The following is a 19,902-nucleotide window of genomic DNA, read 5'->3' as shown; positions in this document are numbered from 1 at the left end:
TGCAGGGCCATGGAGATGGCGTCTGCTGTGGACCTGTTGCGAACTGTAGTGGATCAAGGCAATCCGGGAGGCTGGAGTTAATTCGTGCCAAGACTAACCTTTCGAAGCACTTCATGATGATGGATGTCAGAGCCACTGGGCGATAATCATTAAGACACGCTGATTAGCTTTTCTTTGGTACAGGGATGATGGTCGTCTTCTTGAAGCAGATAGGGACCTCAGGTTGTTGTAAAGAGAGGTTGAAGATGTCTGCAAATACCCCGCCAGCTGATCCGTGCAAGACCTGAGTGCCGTTACAATTAGGATGCTGGGATGTTACATTTATTACTACCAATTACATATAGACAGTCAGTTATTGGTTTACTGTTGATTATGAGGGAAATCTGAGTGTTAGCAATATTATTATCAGTCTTGGTGCAGTTTCAGTTATTAGTCATTGGTGGAATCAAGGTTTCTGCCCCATTGAAAATCACATCCACCTCCTTTGGTTGCTCCTCTTTAACTGTTCACAGATTATCTCCTGTTTCTTAGAACTTCTAATATAGCACAAAACTACAATCAAAGATACTTAGCTACAAGGGATTGAACTACTTTTATAAGCCAATGCAGTACCATTTGAAAATCTCATATGATCAGATGCCTTGTAATCAGATGTCACACGTGGTCATGTAGAACTTCACATGATCAAACCACCAGCAAAACCTCGAACCCTTGGCAACCTTTCCAGATAGTTAATAACCAATTACACTTATAGTTGCAGTCAATCGTTTATTTTATTGACATACCTTGTTTTAGTGTCTCTTCTATTTTACACGGCGATGCTGGCTGGTTTAGCTTTCCTGTAATGCCAAGAACAAGGTCTGCTTTGCCAAGCTATTGGTTAAAAATATAAAATAAAGTCTGTCCTGGCAAGCTCGTTCCAACATGAAACAGATGGAATTCAGTTGGTGTAGAATTCCCAACTCAGGTGGTACTTTGGCATTTTATGTTCAATTTGGAATTCTCCCAGTTGTATTAGATGGACAAAGTGTAACAGGATTTTTTTTGTACATTTTGTGCATTAAGGTATGGCATTGTTGTCAAACCAGATCCACATTCCAGGATCAAACAATGGGCAGAATTTTCCCAACAAATGGCAAAGTGTCAGGCTTTGACTCAAAACCAGCATAGAACATAGAACAATACAGCGCAGTACAGGCCCTTCGGCCCACGATGTTGCACCGAAACAAAAGCCATCCAACCTACACTATGCCATTATCATCCATATGTTTATCCAATAAACTTTTAAATGCCCTCAATGTTGGCGAGTTCACCACTGTAGCAGGTAGGGCATTCCACGGCCTCACTACTCTTTGCGTAAAGAACCTACCTCTGACCTCTGTCCTATATCTATTACCCCTCAGTTTAAAGTTATGTCCCCTCGTGCCAGCCATATCCATCCGCGGGAGAAGGCTCTCACTGTCCACCCTATCCAACCCCCTGATCATTTTGTATGCCTCTATTAAGTCTCCTCTTAACCTTCTTCTCTCCAACGAAAACAACCTTAAGTCCATCAGCCTTTCCTCATAAGATTTTCCCTCCATACCAGGCAACATCCTGGTAAATCTCCTCTGATCTCCCCAGCGAAACAGTCAGGTTTTCTCTCCAGAACTTGTGATACTTGGTGAAAAAAAAGCACCGGGGTGTGTTTTGCACCATCACTCTTGCGGGGCAGGGCTTCACAGAGCCGGCAAGCCCGGCTACACAGAGATCGGAACGGCACCCCGGTCTCAAAGAGGAAGTAAAGGCACCACCCATCGGCATCGCTTCAGTGCCCCCGCCCCTCACCACAAGCACTAGCATCAGGGATTCAGTGCCCTCCCACCACCACTATCACCAGAACTGGGGCTTCAGTAACACCACGTCCGCCCATCACCATCGCCAGCATCAGTGCTTCAGTGCCTGCCCTCACCACCATCACCATCGGCAGCATCCTGGCTTAGTGGAGACCCTGCCCCGGCAGCCCTGCCCTGGCATTGCCAGCCTGGCACTGCCAACCTGGCAATTCCCCCTGGTTGGCACTGCCAGGGTGCCAGGCCATGTCCCTGACCACCCATGGGCTACACTGGCCTCCGCACACCAGGTATGGTCATCTGAACTGCTGGAGAGCAGAAGTGATTCCCGCTGGCATGACATCCCCCTGACAGGGAACATGTGATGTCCCCGGAAGTAATAACATTATTTAAATGAATGCAAATTGATGGTAATCAGGTTCGCACCCTCGCTGGGGACGGGAAGGTACGGGAAGGACGCAAAGGTAAAAAGACCCTGATGGGAGTTATGTACAGGCCCCCTAGCAGTAGTCAGGCTGTGGGGCAGAAAATAAATCAGGAGATAGAAAAGGCATGTAAAAAAGGCAATATCACAGTAATCAATGGGGACCTCAATATACAGGTGGACTGGGAAAATCAGGTTGGTAGTGGATCCCAAGAAAAGGAATTTGTGGAATGTCGAAGAGATGGTCTTTTGGAGCAGCTTGTGACAGAGCCTACCCAGGAACTGGCAATTCTGGATTTGGTGATGTGCAATAAGGCAGACTTGATTAACTTAAGGTGAAGGAACCCTTAGGGAGCAGTGACTACAATATGATAGAATTTACCCTGCAGTTTGAGAGAGAGAATCTGCAATCAGATGTAACGGTATTACAATTAAATAAGGGTAACTACAAAGACATGAGGGAGGAGCTGGCCAGAGTTGATTGGAAAAGGAGCCTAGCAGGGAAGACAGTGGAACAGCAATGGCAGGGGTTTTGGGGGGTTATTAGGGAGGCACAACAGAAATTCATCCCAAGGAGGAGAAAACATGCTAAAGGGAGGGCGAGGCATCCATGGCTGATGAGGGATTCTTTAGCTTTTATGCTGCAAGGACAGCATAAAAGCTAAAGAAAAAGCATACAAAGTGGCGAGGATTAGTGGGAAGCCAGAGGATTAGGAACCCTTTAAAAGCAAGCAGAGGACAATTCAAAATGCAATAAGGGGGAGAAGATGAAGAAATAGTGCAAGCAAGTTAGTAATATAAAGAAAGATAGGAACATATTAAAGGTAAGAGAGAGGCAAAAATAGACATTGGACCACTGGAAAATGTGGCTGGAGAAATAATAGGAAACAGAGAAATGGCAGATGAACTGAATAGTTACTTTGCATCAGTCTTCACGGTGGAAGACACCAGTGGGATGCCAGAGCTCCAGGAGAACCAGGGGGCAGAGGTGAGTGCAGTGACCGTTACTAAGAAGAAGGTTCTGGGGAAACTGAAAGGTCTGAAGGTGGATAAATCACCTGGACCAGATGGACTACACCCCAGGGTTCTAAAAAAGATAGCTGACGAGATTGTGGAAGCATTGGTGTGATCTTTCAGGAATCACTGGAGGCAGGAAGAGTCCCAGAGGACTCAAAAGTGGCAAATGTAACATCCCTGTTTAAGAAGGGAGGGAGGCAGAAGATGGGAAATTACAGGCCTGTTCGCCTGATTTCGGTCAGTGGTAAGATTTTAGAATCCATTATTAAAGATGAGATCACGGAGTACTTGGAAGTGCATGACAAAATAGGACACAATATACAATAATGACCTGGCAGAAGGAACTGAAGACACTGTTGCTAAGTTTGCAGATGATACAAAGATCTGTGGAGGGGCAGGTAGCATTGAGGAAGCAGGTGGGCTGCAGAAGGACTTGGACAGGCTAGGAGAGTGGGCAAAGAAATGGCAGATGGAATAAAATGTGTGGTTATGCACTTTGGATGGAGAAATGGAAGCATAGACTATTTTCTAAATGGGAAGATGCTTAGGAAATCAGAAGCACAAAGGGACTTGCGAGTCCTTGTTCACAATTCGCTTCAGGTTAACGTGCAGGTTCAGTCTACAGTGAGGAAGGCAAATGCAATGTTAGCATTCATGTCGAGAGGACTAGAATACAAGACCAGGGATGTACTTCTGAGGTTGTATAAGGCTGTGTTCAGACCCCATTTGGACTATTGTGAGCCGTTTTGGGCCCCGTAGCTAAGGAAGGATGTGTTGGCCTTGGAAAGTGTCCAGAGGAGGTTCAAATCCTGGAAAGAGAAACCAGTCAGCTGTGTTAAACCCCTCAGATCCTAGAGCTGCAAGCTATTCAATCATTTCCCTTAGTGGACTGTGATTGACAGCTTCCACACACACACAGCTGTAGCCTTGCTTCATTCATCTCCCTTCATGACTGAGTAACTCTAAAGTTTACAAACATCAACCACTTCAAAGAGAGTTTAATGCATTACAATCACACTCCTTCACACAAATGATTTGCAAATGCTCAGCCGTAAATTGACAGCGCTTAACCTTCTGAAGGGCAACTAGGGATGGGCAATAAATGCTGGCCTAACCAGCGCTATGACCCACATCCCACAAATTATTTTTTGAAAAAAGGTCTTTGGCCCCTGTGATGCTTCTCCCAGTGAGGTATATTGTGGATCGTTTCACTGGGTGGGCCATGTGTTATCGCGCCAGTTGTTGTGCGATGGAGAAGGTCACGGTGTATCACCAATTGCCTCTGTGTTTACAGGCTTGTGTGTAGACAGGTCCTACAGATGGGGATGAGCGAGGGAAGTGAGAGTTTGCTGGGAGGTGAGCTGCAGTGTGATGTGTGGCCTGGGTGTAACACGCAGGTTGTGACAGGGAGCTGGTCAGGTTTCTTGGGCAGATTACAGGATGGATGGGAGCAGGGGCGAGGTGGGCAGGCACGGCTTGCAGACAGCTGGTGGCCCTGAGGGGTGGGCTAGCTGAACGTATCAGTGGTGAGGCTTCCACTGCGAGAGGGGCTGTGTGCCAGTGAGTGTGCCAGAGGCCATGGTGCTTAGAAGAATAAAAAAGAACACCCTAGACTAGCTTCTGGCCATGTTTATTTTCCAGAATAATAATAATAATCTTTATTGTCACAAGCAGGCTTACATTAACATGGCAATGAAGTTACTGTGAAAATCCCCGAGTCACCACATTCTGGCGCCTGCTTGGGTACTCAGACCCGCCTCTAACTCCCCACTTAGCTCCTCCTCCCACTTGCCCTTCAGTTCCTCCACCGGGGTCTCCTCCACCTCCAACAACTCCTGATAGATATCCGACACTTTCCCCTCCCTCACCCAGGTACCGGACACTACTCTGTCCTGTATCCGCCGTGGCGGGATCAACGGGAAAGCCAACGCCTGTTTCCTCAGAAAGTCCCGGACTTGTAAATATCTGAAACCATTCCCCGACGGCAGCCCACGCCGGGCCGGAGAATCGCCGGGCCAGGCGCGAATCGCGCAACGCCGGTCTGCCAATTCCCCGGAGAGTGGAGAATCGCCGCCATTGGCGTGCCGACGCCAGTCTGGGGCTGCTCTACGCGACCCCCCCCCCCCCCCCGGGCGTTTCTCCGCCTGGGATGGGCCGAGTGGCTGCAACAAAACTCCGAGTCCCGCCGGCGCCATCCACGTGTGCTCTTACCCGGTGTGCACCCTTCTGGGGCGGCCTGGTGGTGGGGGGAGGGGGGTCCGACCCGAGGGGGGGGGGGCCTCCGCTGTTGCCTGGCCCGCGATCAGGCCTACCAATCGGCGGGCCGGCCTCTCGGGCTGGGGGCCTCTTTTGCTCCGTGCCGGCCCCTGTAGCCCTACGCCATGTTGCGCCAGGGCTGGCGCGGAGAAGGAGGCTTCCGCTCATGCGCGCATTCACGCCGGTCACAGCATGCATGCGCAGACCCGCAGCGCCCATTTGACGCCGGTATCAGCAGCTGGAGCGGCGTGGGTCCCTCCAGTGCCGTGCTGGCCTACTGAAGGGCTCAGAATCACTGCTCCTGGGGGCCTGATGACGCCGTCGTAAAACGCGACGGCGTTGACAACGGCGTCAACACTTAGCCTCAGGATCAGAGAATCACGCCCTAGATGAATGCTGGATTTGAGCTCACAGATTTATTTTGCTAAAATTAGTGAAGACAGAGATTGCACGTGCTTAAAGTTTACTGAGAAATATTCAATCAAGCAAGCCCATAAACGAGACAGATCAACCTGAATACATCAGCTGTTTATCAAGTTGGTAAGTTTAAAAATAAGGGGTCGCTTATTTAAGACAGAATTTTTAAAAATAAGGGCAATTTAGCGTGGCCAATCCACTTACCTGCACATCTTTGGACTGTGGGGGTGCGACCCATGCAGACACGAGGAGAATGTGCAAACTCCACACAGACAGTAACCCGGGGCCAGGATTGAACCCGGGTCCTCGGCGCCACGAGGCAAAAGTGCTAACCACTGCACCATCGTGCCGCCCTAATTTAAGACAGAGATTAATTTATTTTCACTCTGAGGGTCGTGAGTCTCTTGAATTCTCTTCCTCAAAAGGCAATGGAAACAGTCTTCGAATATTTTAAGGCAGAGCTAGACAGATTCTTGATTAACAAGGGGGTGAAAGATGATCGGGGTAGGCCTGAATGTGGAGTTGAGGTTGCAATCAGGTCAGCTCTGATCTTTTTGAATGGTGGAGTAGTACTGTGGGGCCGAGTGGTCTACTCCAGCTCCTAATTTGCATGATCGTTTCTTCAAGGTAAGCAACATATGACTACTCAGGTCCCAGCTATTTCTGACCATGACGTTAACTACAGGGCTTTGCAGGCTGATGGGGTACCCACCTAAAGCATACGGGATTATTCTGTGTTTGTCAAAATTAGGGCCCTCTTATGCAGTGGGACCCTGATGCAGTTTGAACCAGAGCCTCATTGGGGAGGCCGTAGCAACTTTCCCTCTGGGTAGAAGCTGATTTGAAGGCGGAAGAGGCCTTTTCTCTATGTCTGAAGCATTCCCTGATGAGGTCAAAATCAGCAGGCGCATTCATCCAATCTTCATAACGAAAGTCACAGCCTCACAAACTCCACTTCTTCCTTCCTGAAATATGTGGAAAAGCCAGTTTAAATGTTTTCAAATCCCAGTAAAAATCGATAAATTGGCACTAGTAATATTGGAGTTCCATTTTATGGTTTATAGGACCAGTTCAGACAAGTTTACCCTTCCTTTGATATTTACTGTTTTTACCCTTTGGGATGGAAACAGGAATATATCTTCCAGCAGCAGCTCTTTGGTACGGGAGGTTCCCGTACCAGCCACCCCGAATAGGTGCCGGAATGTGGCGACTAGGGGCTTTTCACAGTAACTTCATTTGAAGCCTACTTGTGACAATAAGCGATTTTCATTTCTCATTCATTTTCTTTACCCTCATCGGGCCGATTCTAGCCGGGAGGAGGAAAGTAAATGAGACCGGGCCGTTAAAATCATTGTGGTCAAGTGGGTAATGAACTTACCAGAGCAAAATCTCACCAGAAACCAATTCTGATTGAAAACCTGTTGCTTGGTCTTGATCATTCATGTGCCATGCCACAGAATATCGTTGCGAAATACATTAACAATCTGCCTGATGTCTGCGTGTGCCTGTGTGGCAATGCTTCCCGTTATAAATTGCAATGGCCACATTTATAATGGGCACTCATTTTCCTGGAATTAGGCCTCAACTTGGCGTCTTCGGCTCGGTAATTTCTGCAGCAGATAAACATCTGGGATTCAAGCAGTTCAACTTCCCAAATTGCTGTAAGTTTACCTTTTTCATCATAAACAAAATTGTTTCATATTTTTCAGGTCAGTTCAAGATCAAAATATTCCATCAAAATGTATGACTTAAGAATGGGGACTGAATTGTACCAACACTGGTCCGATTATTTATCTTCCCCTACCCACCCACCCCCATGTAATGCCACAGAAGATTATGTATAGCTTTATAAGAGATCAGATGTATGTGATGCTCACAATTAGACTGGGATTAAATTAAATATTTGCAAACTTGATCCCTCATCTTGATCTTTATGGATGAAGTTCACCCTTGTTGGAGTTCAAAATGTAACCTGTTATATACTACACCCACCACACTTCCCTAATAATTGTAGCCAACATTGATTTGACTCAAGATGCAAATCTTTTTCTGTCTTTACCTTTCAAGGCAATTCTGAAGGCCACATCAGGTCAAGGCTCGTCCCAAGATATTTGCCATTCAATTTTATTTGTGCATCTTTAACTGCCTTTACTTCATAATGTCAACTGTGGCCTAATGGTGATTGATACAATGCTGGGAATTCACAGAAGTATTGCAATTAAAATGTTCATTTGTTCTTTGTTTCACAGCTCTCAGCCCATCAAGTGCTTTAGCCTATTAATGACTAGTTTGATTATATTCTTTGTGCAATTTTGATCTTGATTTCAACTGTATGACAGTAAGTATAGCTTTGACAACAGAATGTATCAAAAGGTAGTTGCTGAAGTTAAATTCAATCTTAAGTTTGCTGTAGTTTATAGTTAATTTATTTATTGTCCCTATAAATGAATAACGCACAGGAAATATCATCTTGTCTTGTGTGCTGAAAAAACAATTGTTATGGGCCAGTGTTTAGAGAACCCCAAAGTGTATCATGGAGTCCACCTGACCCACAACTTTTAATAGATTGTGGTTATGGGGAGCACACAGGCTTACCTTACAGGTGTAATGATCAGAGAGTTAAAGTACTTTTAAATTAAAACAATGTTTATTTATGAAACCAGTTAACACTTTGTAAACCCACAGTAAACATCTTAACAATTATCAACACCAATAAATCCCCCAAAGAATAAAGTACGCCATAAGTAACTCATAATCTTTTCTTGCAACATCCATAAGACAAAAAGAACCCTTTGTACAGAAAGACATCAGGTTTAACTTCACTATTGAGAACAGTTACCACGTTACCACCTTCCAGCTTATTGCCAGGACAGGACGCTGGCACTAATGACCTGACAACTTACACATACAGAGTTGGTGATGGGGGCCGCGGGTGGGGAGGGGGAGGGGGGTGTTGCGGGGTTGTTGGTGGGTGCTGCTCGATGGTGGCAAAATATCAGAGCTGGATTGCAACATGGTTCCAAATGAGGCTTTAATTGCCCATATTGGCTGCCTGCAGCTTCCATGAAGCAGGCAATAAAGCCTGGCCCCAACCCATCCCAGGGAAAGACCCCTGGAGGTAGGAATTTTCCAGAAGATCTCCTGCACAGTTCCCCCTATTTCCACTCCCCCTCCCCCAACGCATCCAATCTTGCCTCCATGGGCCAGGAAAACTCAGCCTATTATTTTTGATTTTGAAAATAAATGACTAAGCAGAGTATCAAACTGAATTGACAAAACTAATTTCCACCACTAAATTCTCTAGGGGCGGTCTTAATTGATTTTCTCTTCCCGTTCAAAGTGGTGCAAGGAGCTGAAGAATATCAATTGGTGGAAATGAAACACAATTTGCTCATTTTCTACTTCTCTCTGCTGCCAGAAAATAAATCTAATTTTACAATATTGCATAGCTTCTTTCCACTTTAATCAAAATGTGACTTTAGTTCTATCAGTCCAATATATAACTAAAGCATCAGCAAATTTATTCAGTTTCACGGTCCAGGGCAGTTCAATACTTTGGGGTAGAAATTCGCTCAGGCCTTTTTTTATTCATTTACTGGGGGTGGGCATTGCTGGTTAGGCCAGCATTTATTGCTAGTCCCTGGTTGCCCTTCAGAAGATGATGGTGAGTTGCCTTCTTGAACCGCTGCAGTCCCTGTGGTGTAGGTCCCCTGTGTCAGAAATTTCTTCCAGCAACAGTGATGGAACGGTGATATATTTCCAAGTCAGGATAGTGAGTGACTTGGAGGGGAACCTCCAGGTGATGGGGTTCCCAAATATATGCTGCTCTTCTCCTTCTAGATGGTAGTGGTCATGGGTTTGGAAGGTGCTGTCTAAGGAACCTTGGTGAGTTACTTCAGTGCATCTTGTAGATGATGCACACGGTTGATGCTGTTCATTGGCTGTTAGGGATTGAATATTTGTGTAAAGGGGAGCAATCAAGCGGGCTGCTTTGTCCTGGATGATGTCAAGCTTCTTGAGTGTTGTTGGAGGTGCACTCATCCAAGCAAGTGGAGAGTATTCCATTACACTCCTGACTTGTACCTTATAGATGGTGGATAGGCTTTGGGGGGTCAGGAAGTGAGTTACTCGCCATAGAATTCCTAGTCTTTGACCTGCCCTGGTAGCCACAGTATTAATATGGCTAGTCCAGTTCAGTTTCTGATCAATGGTAACCCCCAGCATGTTGATTGTGGGGAATTCAGCGATGGTAGTGCCATTGAATGTCAAGGGGCAGTGGTTAGATCCTCTCTTGTAGGAGATGGTCATTGCCTGACACTTGTGTGGCACGAATGTTACTTGCCATTTGTCAGCCCAAGCCCGGATATTGTCCAGGTCTTGCTACAGTTGAGTATGAATTGTGTCATTATCCGAGGCGTCGTGAATGGTGAACATTGCGCAGTCATCTGCAAACATCCTCACTTCTGACCTTATGATGGAAATGAGGTCATTAATGAAGCAACTGAAGATGTTTAGGCCTAGGACACTACCCTGAGGAACACCTGCAGTCATGTCCTGGAGCTGAGATGTTTGTCCTCCAACCACCACAAATATCTTCCTTTGTGCCTGTTATGACTCTAACCAGCAGAGAGTTTTCCCCCTGATTCCCATTTACTCTAGTTTTGCCATGGTTCCATGATGCCATACTCAGTCAATTGCTGCCTTGATGTCAAGGGCAGTCACTCACACACCTCTGGCATTCTTTTGTCCATGTTTGAACCAAGGCTGTAATGTAGTCAGGAGCTGAGTGATCCTGGCAGAAGTCAAACTGAGCGTCCGTGAGCAGGGTATTGCCGAGTAAGTACCACTTGATCGCACTGTTGATGACTCCTTCCATCACTTAGCTGATGATGGAGAATAGACTGATAGGGCAGTAATTGACTGGGTTGGATTTATCCAGCTGTGTACAGGACACACCTGGGCAATTTTTCACATTGCCGGGTAGATACCAGTGTTGTAGCTGTACTGGAACAGCTTGGCTAGAAGTGCGGTAAGTTCTGGAGCACGTCTTCAGTACGATTGCCGGAATATTGTCAGGGCCCATAGCCTTTGCAGTATCCAGTGCCTTCAGCCATTTCTTGATATCGTATTGGCTGAAGACTGACATCTGTGATGCTGGTGACCTCCAGAGGAGACTGGGTGGATCATCCACTCAGCACTTCTGGCTAAAGATTATTGTGAATACTTCAGCTTTGTCTTTTGCACAGATGTGCAGGGCTCCTCGATCATTGAGGATGAGGATATTTATGGAGCCTCCTCCTCCAGTGAGTTGTTAATTGTCCATCACCATTCACAGCTGGATTCAGAGCTTGGATCTGATGCATTTGTTGTGGAAACACTTAGTTCTGTCCATTACTTGCTGCTTATACTGTTTGATATAAACATCTCATGGGTCCATTCTGCAGTTAGATCATGGGCCTGATTAGCGTGGTCTGCGTGCGGCATCGCTGTCTTAGAGTACCCACAGGTAGGTCATGGTTTGAAAATGCCAAAATCTCAGACTGCTTGCCTTGCTAGCAACGGCCCGCAGTTACACCCCAAGAGAGGAGTGGGAGTGGGTGACAGAGAAGGATCGGGTCAGAGTGAGAGGACCTTGACGAGTGCAGAATCATTTGTTTCCCCAAGCTACACAGGAAGGTTGAAAAAAAAACTATCTAAGCGGGGCAGGTTGCCTGACACAACAGAGCAATGATGCAAACACACACACAGATCTTGAGAGAGCTGGGTCACTGCAAATTTAGTCAGCATTGCACATATTTCACACTCAATAAAATGAGCAGTATGTACCTGTTGGTAGTTGCTTAGCCAGCTGGTTTTAAGCAGAGTGAATGAATGTGGCCACAAAAGATTTCAGCATCTTTCAGTTCGGGAAAGCAACTGGTGAGGAATTTCACTGTTTTTTAAATTTTGTTTTATTAAGTTTTAACAGCAACAAAATAAATAACAATATGGAAAATAGCTGATGGTACAGCAGTAATTCAATAAACCTACACCTGCAAGAGAAAGAGAACGGAAAGGGAAAAGAAATGAGAAGCAGGATGAGGGAGAAGAAAAGTTTTTTAAAAAGAAGAGATTTTTAAAAATTCGACCTCGTCCCAAAATGAAAGGTTGACACCCAAGATGCTGGGCGCGATCCAGCGGCCGCGCTGCACCAGAAATATAGCTCGCCACAGCGTAGCATGGCTGATGAAAACGGGGAGACACCGCTCCCGGGATCTACCCGGCTCGCCATGCCTCGCAAGATTCAATGCAATCTCGCGAGATGTTGCGATATAAATACCGCCCATTGTGGGCAGGATCCCTTTTTGGTAAATCTGCATATTAGAGCGAGGCAGCGAGTCTCACTCTAATGTGCAGATTCCCGAGGTACCGATCGCTTTGGGATTTATCCCCTTTGCCTCAGGGACCTTGGGCGAGTACCGTTTACCACAGGTCCCCAGAAACGGGAACCAGACGGAACAGCACTTGTGGGGGTCTCCCAGGCGATCGGAGGCCCAGAGCTGGGTGGTGTTCTGACACTGCTGCTGCCACCTGGGCACCTTGGCGTTGCCAACCGGAATGGGCGCTGCCAGGGTGCCAGGATGACGGTGACAAGCTGGCGTTTGTCTGAGCGCGTGAAATTGGGTTGGGGGTGCCCAGTGTGGGTGTTGGGGGGGGGGTGCAGGGAGCCTTTGACAGTGCATTTGGGCTGTGTGGGAGTTCTGGAATCATTTTGGTCTCAGAGATCAGGATGCCATTTAAAAATGGTGTCCCGGTCTCTCGTTACACTGGGGAGTTCCGGCAAGCTGAGCTCCCCGCTGTACAATATGGGGCACAGTGGAGATCGGCCTCCCCCTTCAGCCCCTTATACAGCCTGAGTCGTGTTGAATAGCCGTGTTTCTCGGCATTGCAGATAAATGCGCTCGCTAGGGGACTTTGTTCCCTTTTGGGAGAATAGCGCCCGTTATGTTAGTCGGTCCTTTCTCTCTTTGGATGCTGACAGATCTGCTGTATTTTTTCAGCACGTTTGTATTTTTTTCCTTACGTTTTCTAGCATTTTCAGTTTTTTTCTTATTCCCACCCTTCGTACCGTCCAATAATTCTATCTGGGGATTTGCAGATATGCATATTGAGCAAAAACATGACTAGCCTGAGCTAGAATGGGGTCAACAATACGTTTCTGCTCATCGGGCGGGATTTCCAGGCCCTTCCCGCCGGCGCGGTCTTCCGGACTGGCCGAAGGCAGCCCACCCCCGCCAACCGCGGCGGGTTTCCCGGCTGCAAGATGGGTGAGCCACATAAAATGCCGTAAACATCGGTGGGACTGGAAGGTCCCACTGGCGGCCAATGGGGAGCCCCCTCTGCCACTGGAAAACACACTGCAGGGGGGAGAGGAGGGGGCGGAAATCCCGCCCATTGTCAAGGCTTACACATAAGTAATGGTGATGGGAGGGAAGTTGTGAAGGAGGCACTTTTGTGTGGAAAGGTGAACCAGCATGAAGAGTGGTGAGGCGAAAAAAAGGATCTTTTAAACAAACTTAGGCAGTCACGCATCGGGGGTTACTGTACAAAATTTTATTAGACTTAAAATGCCATATTTTGATTTAAAATACATATGCTATAGGTTTTCATTTAGAAAATCTACAATATTAATAACATGAAATGGGCTAAATTAAAATTTTCTTTTTAGTTATCAGTGTTATGCAGAATGCTTCTCAAATTGTACTTTTTTTAAAAAGAAAAATTGAGTTTAACTTCCAATTATCATGCTTTTAAGAACATGTGTGTATTTCTGTAGGCTGCAAAAATTGATTCCAGGGTCCAATTTTGCACATTGATTGTCCATAACAGTCATTGTGCTTTAAAACATTTGCATAAGATTACTATTTGTCGGAACAAGAACGTTGCAAATACACAAAAATTTAAAATTTTGAACGCTAGCATGCTGGAATACAGAAGGGATAAAGTAATCATGCATAGAATTACATCTCAATTCATACCTTTTTTCACTGACTGTTAATAACATGCACTAGATGTAGAAACATTCTTTGTCCCATAAAGCCATGTCCAATTTTTAAAGCATATCTTGGTTTTTTTCTAATCCGCCCCCCCCACCCCCACCCCGCCGCAACCACCCCAACCAAAGAAGGAATGGTATATTTTGCAGAAAAATAACCAGTGCAAAATCTGCAGTGCGATCTTCTTCCCCTGTCTCACAAAAGTAGAGAATTCTTAAATTATACAAATGCATCAAAGTACTTCATGCTATAAATATTTCAAAGTGTTACAAACTAACTGTTCAGGGATTTCCTGAGCCATTGGAACAGCTCTTCTTCGAGGAGGCCGTGCCATCGAACGTTTGCTTCCACAATTTCAGTGGCTTGTGCGAACGAGGCGTCTGTTCCCTCTCCGAGGTTCTTTATAAACTCCTTCAGCTGTAGAAGAGGAATAATTTTACAAGTAGCTTGGCATTGAAAAATGCTTGCTGTCCGATTGAAGAACGCAGCTTGTGGTGATGTCTTTTACAGACCACGCACGTTAAATAAAAAGCACCTGTCATTTTACCTGTCATTTTGTTTATAACTTGCCAAGTTATTATGAGCTGTGCTTATTTGAGTTCTGGATCGGGGTCCGGATCGGAGGCAGGCGGGCAACTTTGCACCATCGGCCTCTGTGCTGGTTCACAGCTATGATCCCAAACCCAGGACATTTTTAATGTGAGGTCAGGTCAGCTTCCTGTCGCTTCCTGATGGGAATTCCAGCCAATTACTCAGGCCACTGGGATTTTGAGTTGCCGACGCGGGGCGACACACATAGACCCACGTTGGCCTAGACCATTCTTCGGGCAACATGGTGGGCTCAAGGTGGGCAGTTAAGGGGGTTGGGTGGGGGTTGAGTCGGGGGGGGGGAAGGGGTGCGGTGAGGGGAGGTGGGCAATCACAAAAGAACACACTCATCAGAAACCCTTAAGAGCTGCCGGTCTAGCCCCTGCGGCCAATGGCCACCCCTAGAAAAGAGAATCATGGTTTTAGTGAATCTGTAATCTTTTATATCTTAGCAAGCAAGTCAAATCTATTTAGTTGTAGTTTAAATAAATTAGCTTTGTTCAAAATTAGCTTGATGTTCTTCGTGAGACACACTGCACTTCAAAGCCATCCTCATTCAGAAAGCAAAGAACATCACAAGCCCCTCTGCAGCCTTTTCTTAAGCAATTCTTTTAAGGACTGAGGCACGATCAATTTGACTGGAGACGAAGTTGAATCCAAACTGAGGCTTTATTAGTATCAGATGTGTGGCTTCCCACAGCAGCTGATGAAATGGCTGCGAGCTGGAGGCCACGCATATTTATAACCCGGCTCCTGGGCGGAGCTAGCATGCAGGGGCCACAGGTGAACCTGTAGTGCAGGTTCTACCGTACAACCCTTAATATAAGAACACAGTGGTTTACCACATTCACCCCCTGTTAAAATTGAGTCCGGCGGGGGTGGTGGAGAACTATATACAATTAGCAATCTTTAATATTTACAGAGCAGTAAAAAAAATGTCTCTGGTCATCCAGCGGGCCGGTCAGAGGTTCAGCCGGTCCGGCGCCTTGATGGTCCTTTGAGATCGACGAAGTGGAGCCGGCGATGTTGGTGCTGTCGTGGTCGAAGTTGACTCCGGGAGAGTGCCGAAATCCTCTTCATCAACGGGGGTGGGCAGGGGGAGGACGGACGGTCCTAGGGGGGGTGATGGGGGTGGTGGGGGATGCGAGGGTGGCGCCGGGTCCCTGAGGGAGACGGTATCCTGGCGGCCGTCAGGGAACGCCACGTAGGCGTACTGTGGGTTTGCGTGGAGCAGGTGCACTCTTTCCACCATCGTTTCAGACCCACTGTGTGTAATACGAGAAGAACCCCAGGCAGCGTTTGAGGGCCTTGGGGCAGAGGGGGTGGGGAAGCTCCATGAGGGGGCGCATGCAGTCGGGATCGGGTCCCAGAACTCCGTTCTGGACTACGTAGCCGAGGATGGCTAGGTGGTTTGTACAGAACACACAGTTCTCCTTGTTATACGTGAGGTTGAGGAGAGTGGCAGTGCGGAGAAATTTAGCGAGGTTGGCGTCGTGGTCCTGATTATCATGGCCGCAGATGGTCACATTGTCTAGATACGGAAACATGGCCCGCAAGCCGTACCGGTCAACCATTCGGTCCATCTCTCTGGAAGACCGAAACGCCATTGGTGACGCCGAAGGGGACCCTAAGGAAGTGATATAGCCGGCCGTCTGCCTCGAAGGCGGTGTATGGCCAGTCCGAATTACGGATGGGAAGTTGGTGGTAAGCGGATTTCAGGTCCACCGTTGAGAACACCCGGTACTGTGCAATTTGGTTAACCATGTCAGATATGCGTGGGAGGGGGTACGCGTCGAGCTGCATGTATCTGTTGATGGTCTGGCTGTAGTCCACGACCATTCGGTTTTTCTCCCCAGACTTAACCACTACCACTTGAGCTCTCCAGGGGCTGTTGCTGGCCTCGATGACTCCCTCCCGAAGCAACCGCTGGACCTCGGACCTGATGAAGGCCTTATCCTGGGTGCTGTGCCGTCTGCTCCTGGTGGCGACGGGTTTGCAATCTGGAGTTAGATTGGCAAAGGGGGAAGGGGGATCGACCTTTAGGGTCACGAGGCCGCACACAGTGAGGGGTGGTCAGATTCCGACGAATTTAAGGGTCAGGCTCTGGAGGTTGCACTGAAAATCCAGGCTGAGGATAAGTGCAGCGCAGAGGTTAGGGAGGATGTAGAGGGGAAAACCGTGGAACTCTACGCCTTGGACTGTGAGCGTGACCGTGCAGTACCCCCGGATCGCCACATGATGAGATCCGGAGGTCACGGAGATACTTTAATTGGTAGGGTGTACCTTAAAGGAGCAGTGCCTTACCGTATTCGGGTATACAAAGCTCTCGGTGCTTCCGGAGTCCAGTAGGCAGGAGGTCATATGGCCGTTGACTTTCACGCTGGTGGATGCGTTAGTCAGCGTATGTGGTCGGGACTGGTCGATTGCCATGGATGCGAGCCGTGGTTGATCGTCAGGTAGTGAGGCGGCCGTTGAGTTGGGGTCCTGAAACGCCATTGGTATCCATGTGCTGCGTTGTGGACAAGATGGCGGCGCCCGAAGGTCCAGGGGATTACAAAATGGCGGCGCCCATGGAACGCACTTTGCGGGGGTGGAGCAAGATGGCGGCACCCATGAAACGCACGTGTTGTGCGGGGGAGAAGATTGCGGCGCCCATTGCTCGCACATGGCCTGGGGAGGAGGATAGCAGCATCCATTGTCCATGACCGGGGGGGGGGGGGGGGGGGGCGACCGCTGCCGCTGAGCGGGCCTGGCACACCGCTGCATAGTGGCCCTGCTTCCCGCAGGCCTTACAAAAGGCAGCGCGGGCCAGACAGCGTTGGCGGGGGTGTCTTTGCTGGCCGCAAAAATAGCATCGGGCCCCCCCGGAGATTACTGGCTGGCGAGTAGCGCAGGCGTATTGGGTGGGTAGCGCCCCCGCTGGCGTGGCTGCCTGTGGGGCCCATGAAGCGTAGGAGGAGTGGGCCGCGCGGTTGGGGGCGTAGGACTGGACATTGCGCAGGGCGACCATCATGGAAAGTGCTAGTGTTTTAGTCTCTGCGAGGTCGCGCGTGGCCCCTTCTAGGAGCCGCTGCCTGATAACATCAGACCCAATCCCAGTTACAAAAGCGTCCTGCATAAGGAGATCTGAGTACTCCTTAGCTGTAATGTCCTGGCAGTCACAATCCCGCACTAGTGGGATCAGGGCCCTCCAGAAGTCCTCGATTGACTCACCAGGTAGTTGAGTACGCGTTGCGAGCGCGTGTCTGGCGAAGAGCGTGTTCGTCTTCTGCTCATAATTTTCTTTGAGTCCAGTCATGGCATCAGCGTAATTGGGCGCATCCTGGATCAGCGGGAAGACTTTGGAGCTGAGTCTGGAGTACAATATTTGAATCTTCTGAGCCTCTGGAGCAGGGGTCGGCGCCACGCAGATATACGCTTCAAAACAAGCTAGCCAGTGCTGGAAGTCCTTTCTGGCGTCGCTTGCGTGTGGATCCAGCTGCAGGCGATCTGGTTTACTCCGGAGGTCCATCTTCTGAATCTGATACTAATAAATTGAGGCACGATCAATTTGACTGGAGACGAAGTTGAATCCAAACTGAGGCTTTATTAGTATCAGATGTGCGGCCTCCCACAGCAGCTGACGAAATGGCTGCGAGCTGGAGGCCACGCATATTTATAACCCGGCTCCTGGGCGGAGCTAGCATGCAGGGGCTCAGGTGAACCTGTAGTGCAGGTTCTACCATACAACCCTTAATATAAGAACACAGTGGTTTGCCACAAGGACCATGCTTAGTCCACTCCACACCTAGTAGAAATAACATGGCACTCTAAGTCATCTATACCTGAAAACTGCTAACGCTGGCCTTGCAACTTGTGTGTGACCTCAATTTGGATTTGTAGACAGTACTGCTCCTCCTCCCCAGACCAAGTGGGCTAGCTGGTCATCCATTTACAGGGATGCTTAAGAACTGCACCAACAGGGCATGTGAGATGCCCGGATTGCCAACTGTAGACGATACAATTAGCTGGCGGCAATTGAAGATGACCACCTTTGGTGTTCCTGGAGTTGAGGCTGAAGCATCACAATGGAAGATTGCTTTCTGTTGTAAAAACAATTGAGAACAGCTTGTCGTGCCATGCACATTAGAGGCAAGTCATATCCACGTTTTTAAAACATGAAGTTTGGAATCTTGGAGAACTAACACTTCTTTTAAAAATGGACATAAGAATGCTGCAAACGATGGATGTCACGCGACACCTGACTTAATGTGTGGATTGAAAGTACCACACTGCCTTCAAAGGACAAAAGGGCACCCAGCCAGACTAAGAAGTGTCAAAATCAATACCCTGAGAGCATCCAGATGATATTTCCTGACCTGAATGAATCTTTTTCAGAAATAAAGACTGTGACTGTCTCAGCGTCCCAGGGTGAATGCCTGCACTCTGTTACAAGACTTATCAGTGAGTGGGTGCTGAGAAACACAAGTCCTGTCAGACGATGGGAACTTCATGAATTCGCGGACTGGGTGTGGGGAGCCATCTGGCGTTTCGGAGTTCTTCAGCCCAGTCTGCCCGCAAGAATAGAAAATTGCTTTAAAATCCCAATCATGTGATCTGAGAGTGAAGTGCCATAACTGAGAAGAGCCCACAACAGGGGACAGAGAGAGGGGACATGAAGAGGTCCCAGTTAAAAAGAAAAAGAGAGGAGCAAAGAAAGAGGCTACAAACAGAAAAAGGGCTGTGACTGGCAGACATTAAAGTAATGGGATCTCTGAATAAGCCCTGGAGATCTAAGAAGGCAGCAGGAGGTTGGTAACACCAGGCTGCGGTTGGCTGGGCTGAAGGTAACTCAATAGATAGCAGTAGTGTTCTGCTCGGTGTGACCGAAGAGTTGACGTAGTGCTTGTAAGTTTGTGCGATGCACACTCATAAATCCAGGAGAATGGAGTCTCGGGAGACAAGGTTGAAACACTGCGAGGTGGGCCATCATTGAGGCCATCTGAGTTGGGCCTATTTTGTAAGAGAATTCCAAGATGAGATCTTTAAAGGCAAAGACTGCAATCTCATTCAGTGAGAGTTTCAATTAGATTGGTTGACTTGTTTGTTCACACCTTGGGGGGATGTAGTCACGAAATCCATGGCATCTAACTTGGTCACATCTGCCATTTATTGTGCAGTGTTGTCTATTCGACCACAGGTTGCCTGGTAACTCACATTTAGCTCCTATTAACCCTGAATGTTAGAGTATCGTATATATATTCTAAGCTGTTTTATCTTTCTAACCCTGCATAATGAAGATAATTTTTCTTATTTTAAAACCCGTGGAATCTTCTGGCTTCATTCTCTTAGT

General features: G+C 47.8%; 1 protein-coding gene across 1 annotated transcript in view; it reads right to left on the bottom strand.

Moving 5' to 3' along the window:
- Positions 1-13,519: 13,519 nt before the first annotated feature.
- LOC140396468 (thyrotropin-releasing hormone-degrading ectoenzyme-like) overlaps positions 13,520-19,902 on the bottom strand; it is a 172,525-nt gene continuing 166,142 nt past the window's right edge. The window contains exon 19 of the mRNA XM_072485115.1: positions 13,520-14,399. Coding sequence (XP_072341216.1) covers positions 14,256-14,399 — 144 coding nt within the window. The 3' untranslated portion in view covers positions 13,520-14,255. The remainder of the gene's footprint in view (positions 14,400-19,902) is intronic.

The sequence above is a fragment of the Scyliorhinus torazame genome, chromosome 19 (genome assembly GCF_047496885.1).
Source record: "Scyliorhinus torazame isolate Kashiwa2021f chromosome 19, sScyTor2.1, whole genome shotgun sequence".
In the NCBI taxonomy this organism is placed as follows: Eukaryota; Metazoa; Chordata; class Chondrichthyes; order Carcharhiniformes; family Scyliorhinidae; genus Scyliorhinus; species Scyliorhinus torazame.
The sequence above is the reverse complement of the archived record's forward strand: the minus strand, read 5'-3'. Positions and strand labels throughout refer to the sequence as shown.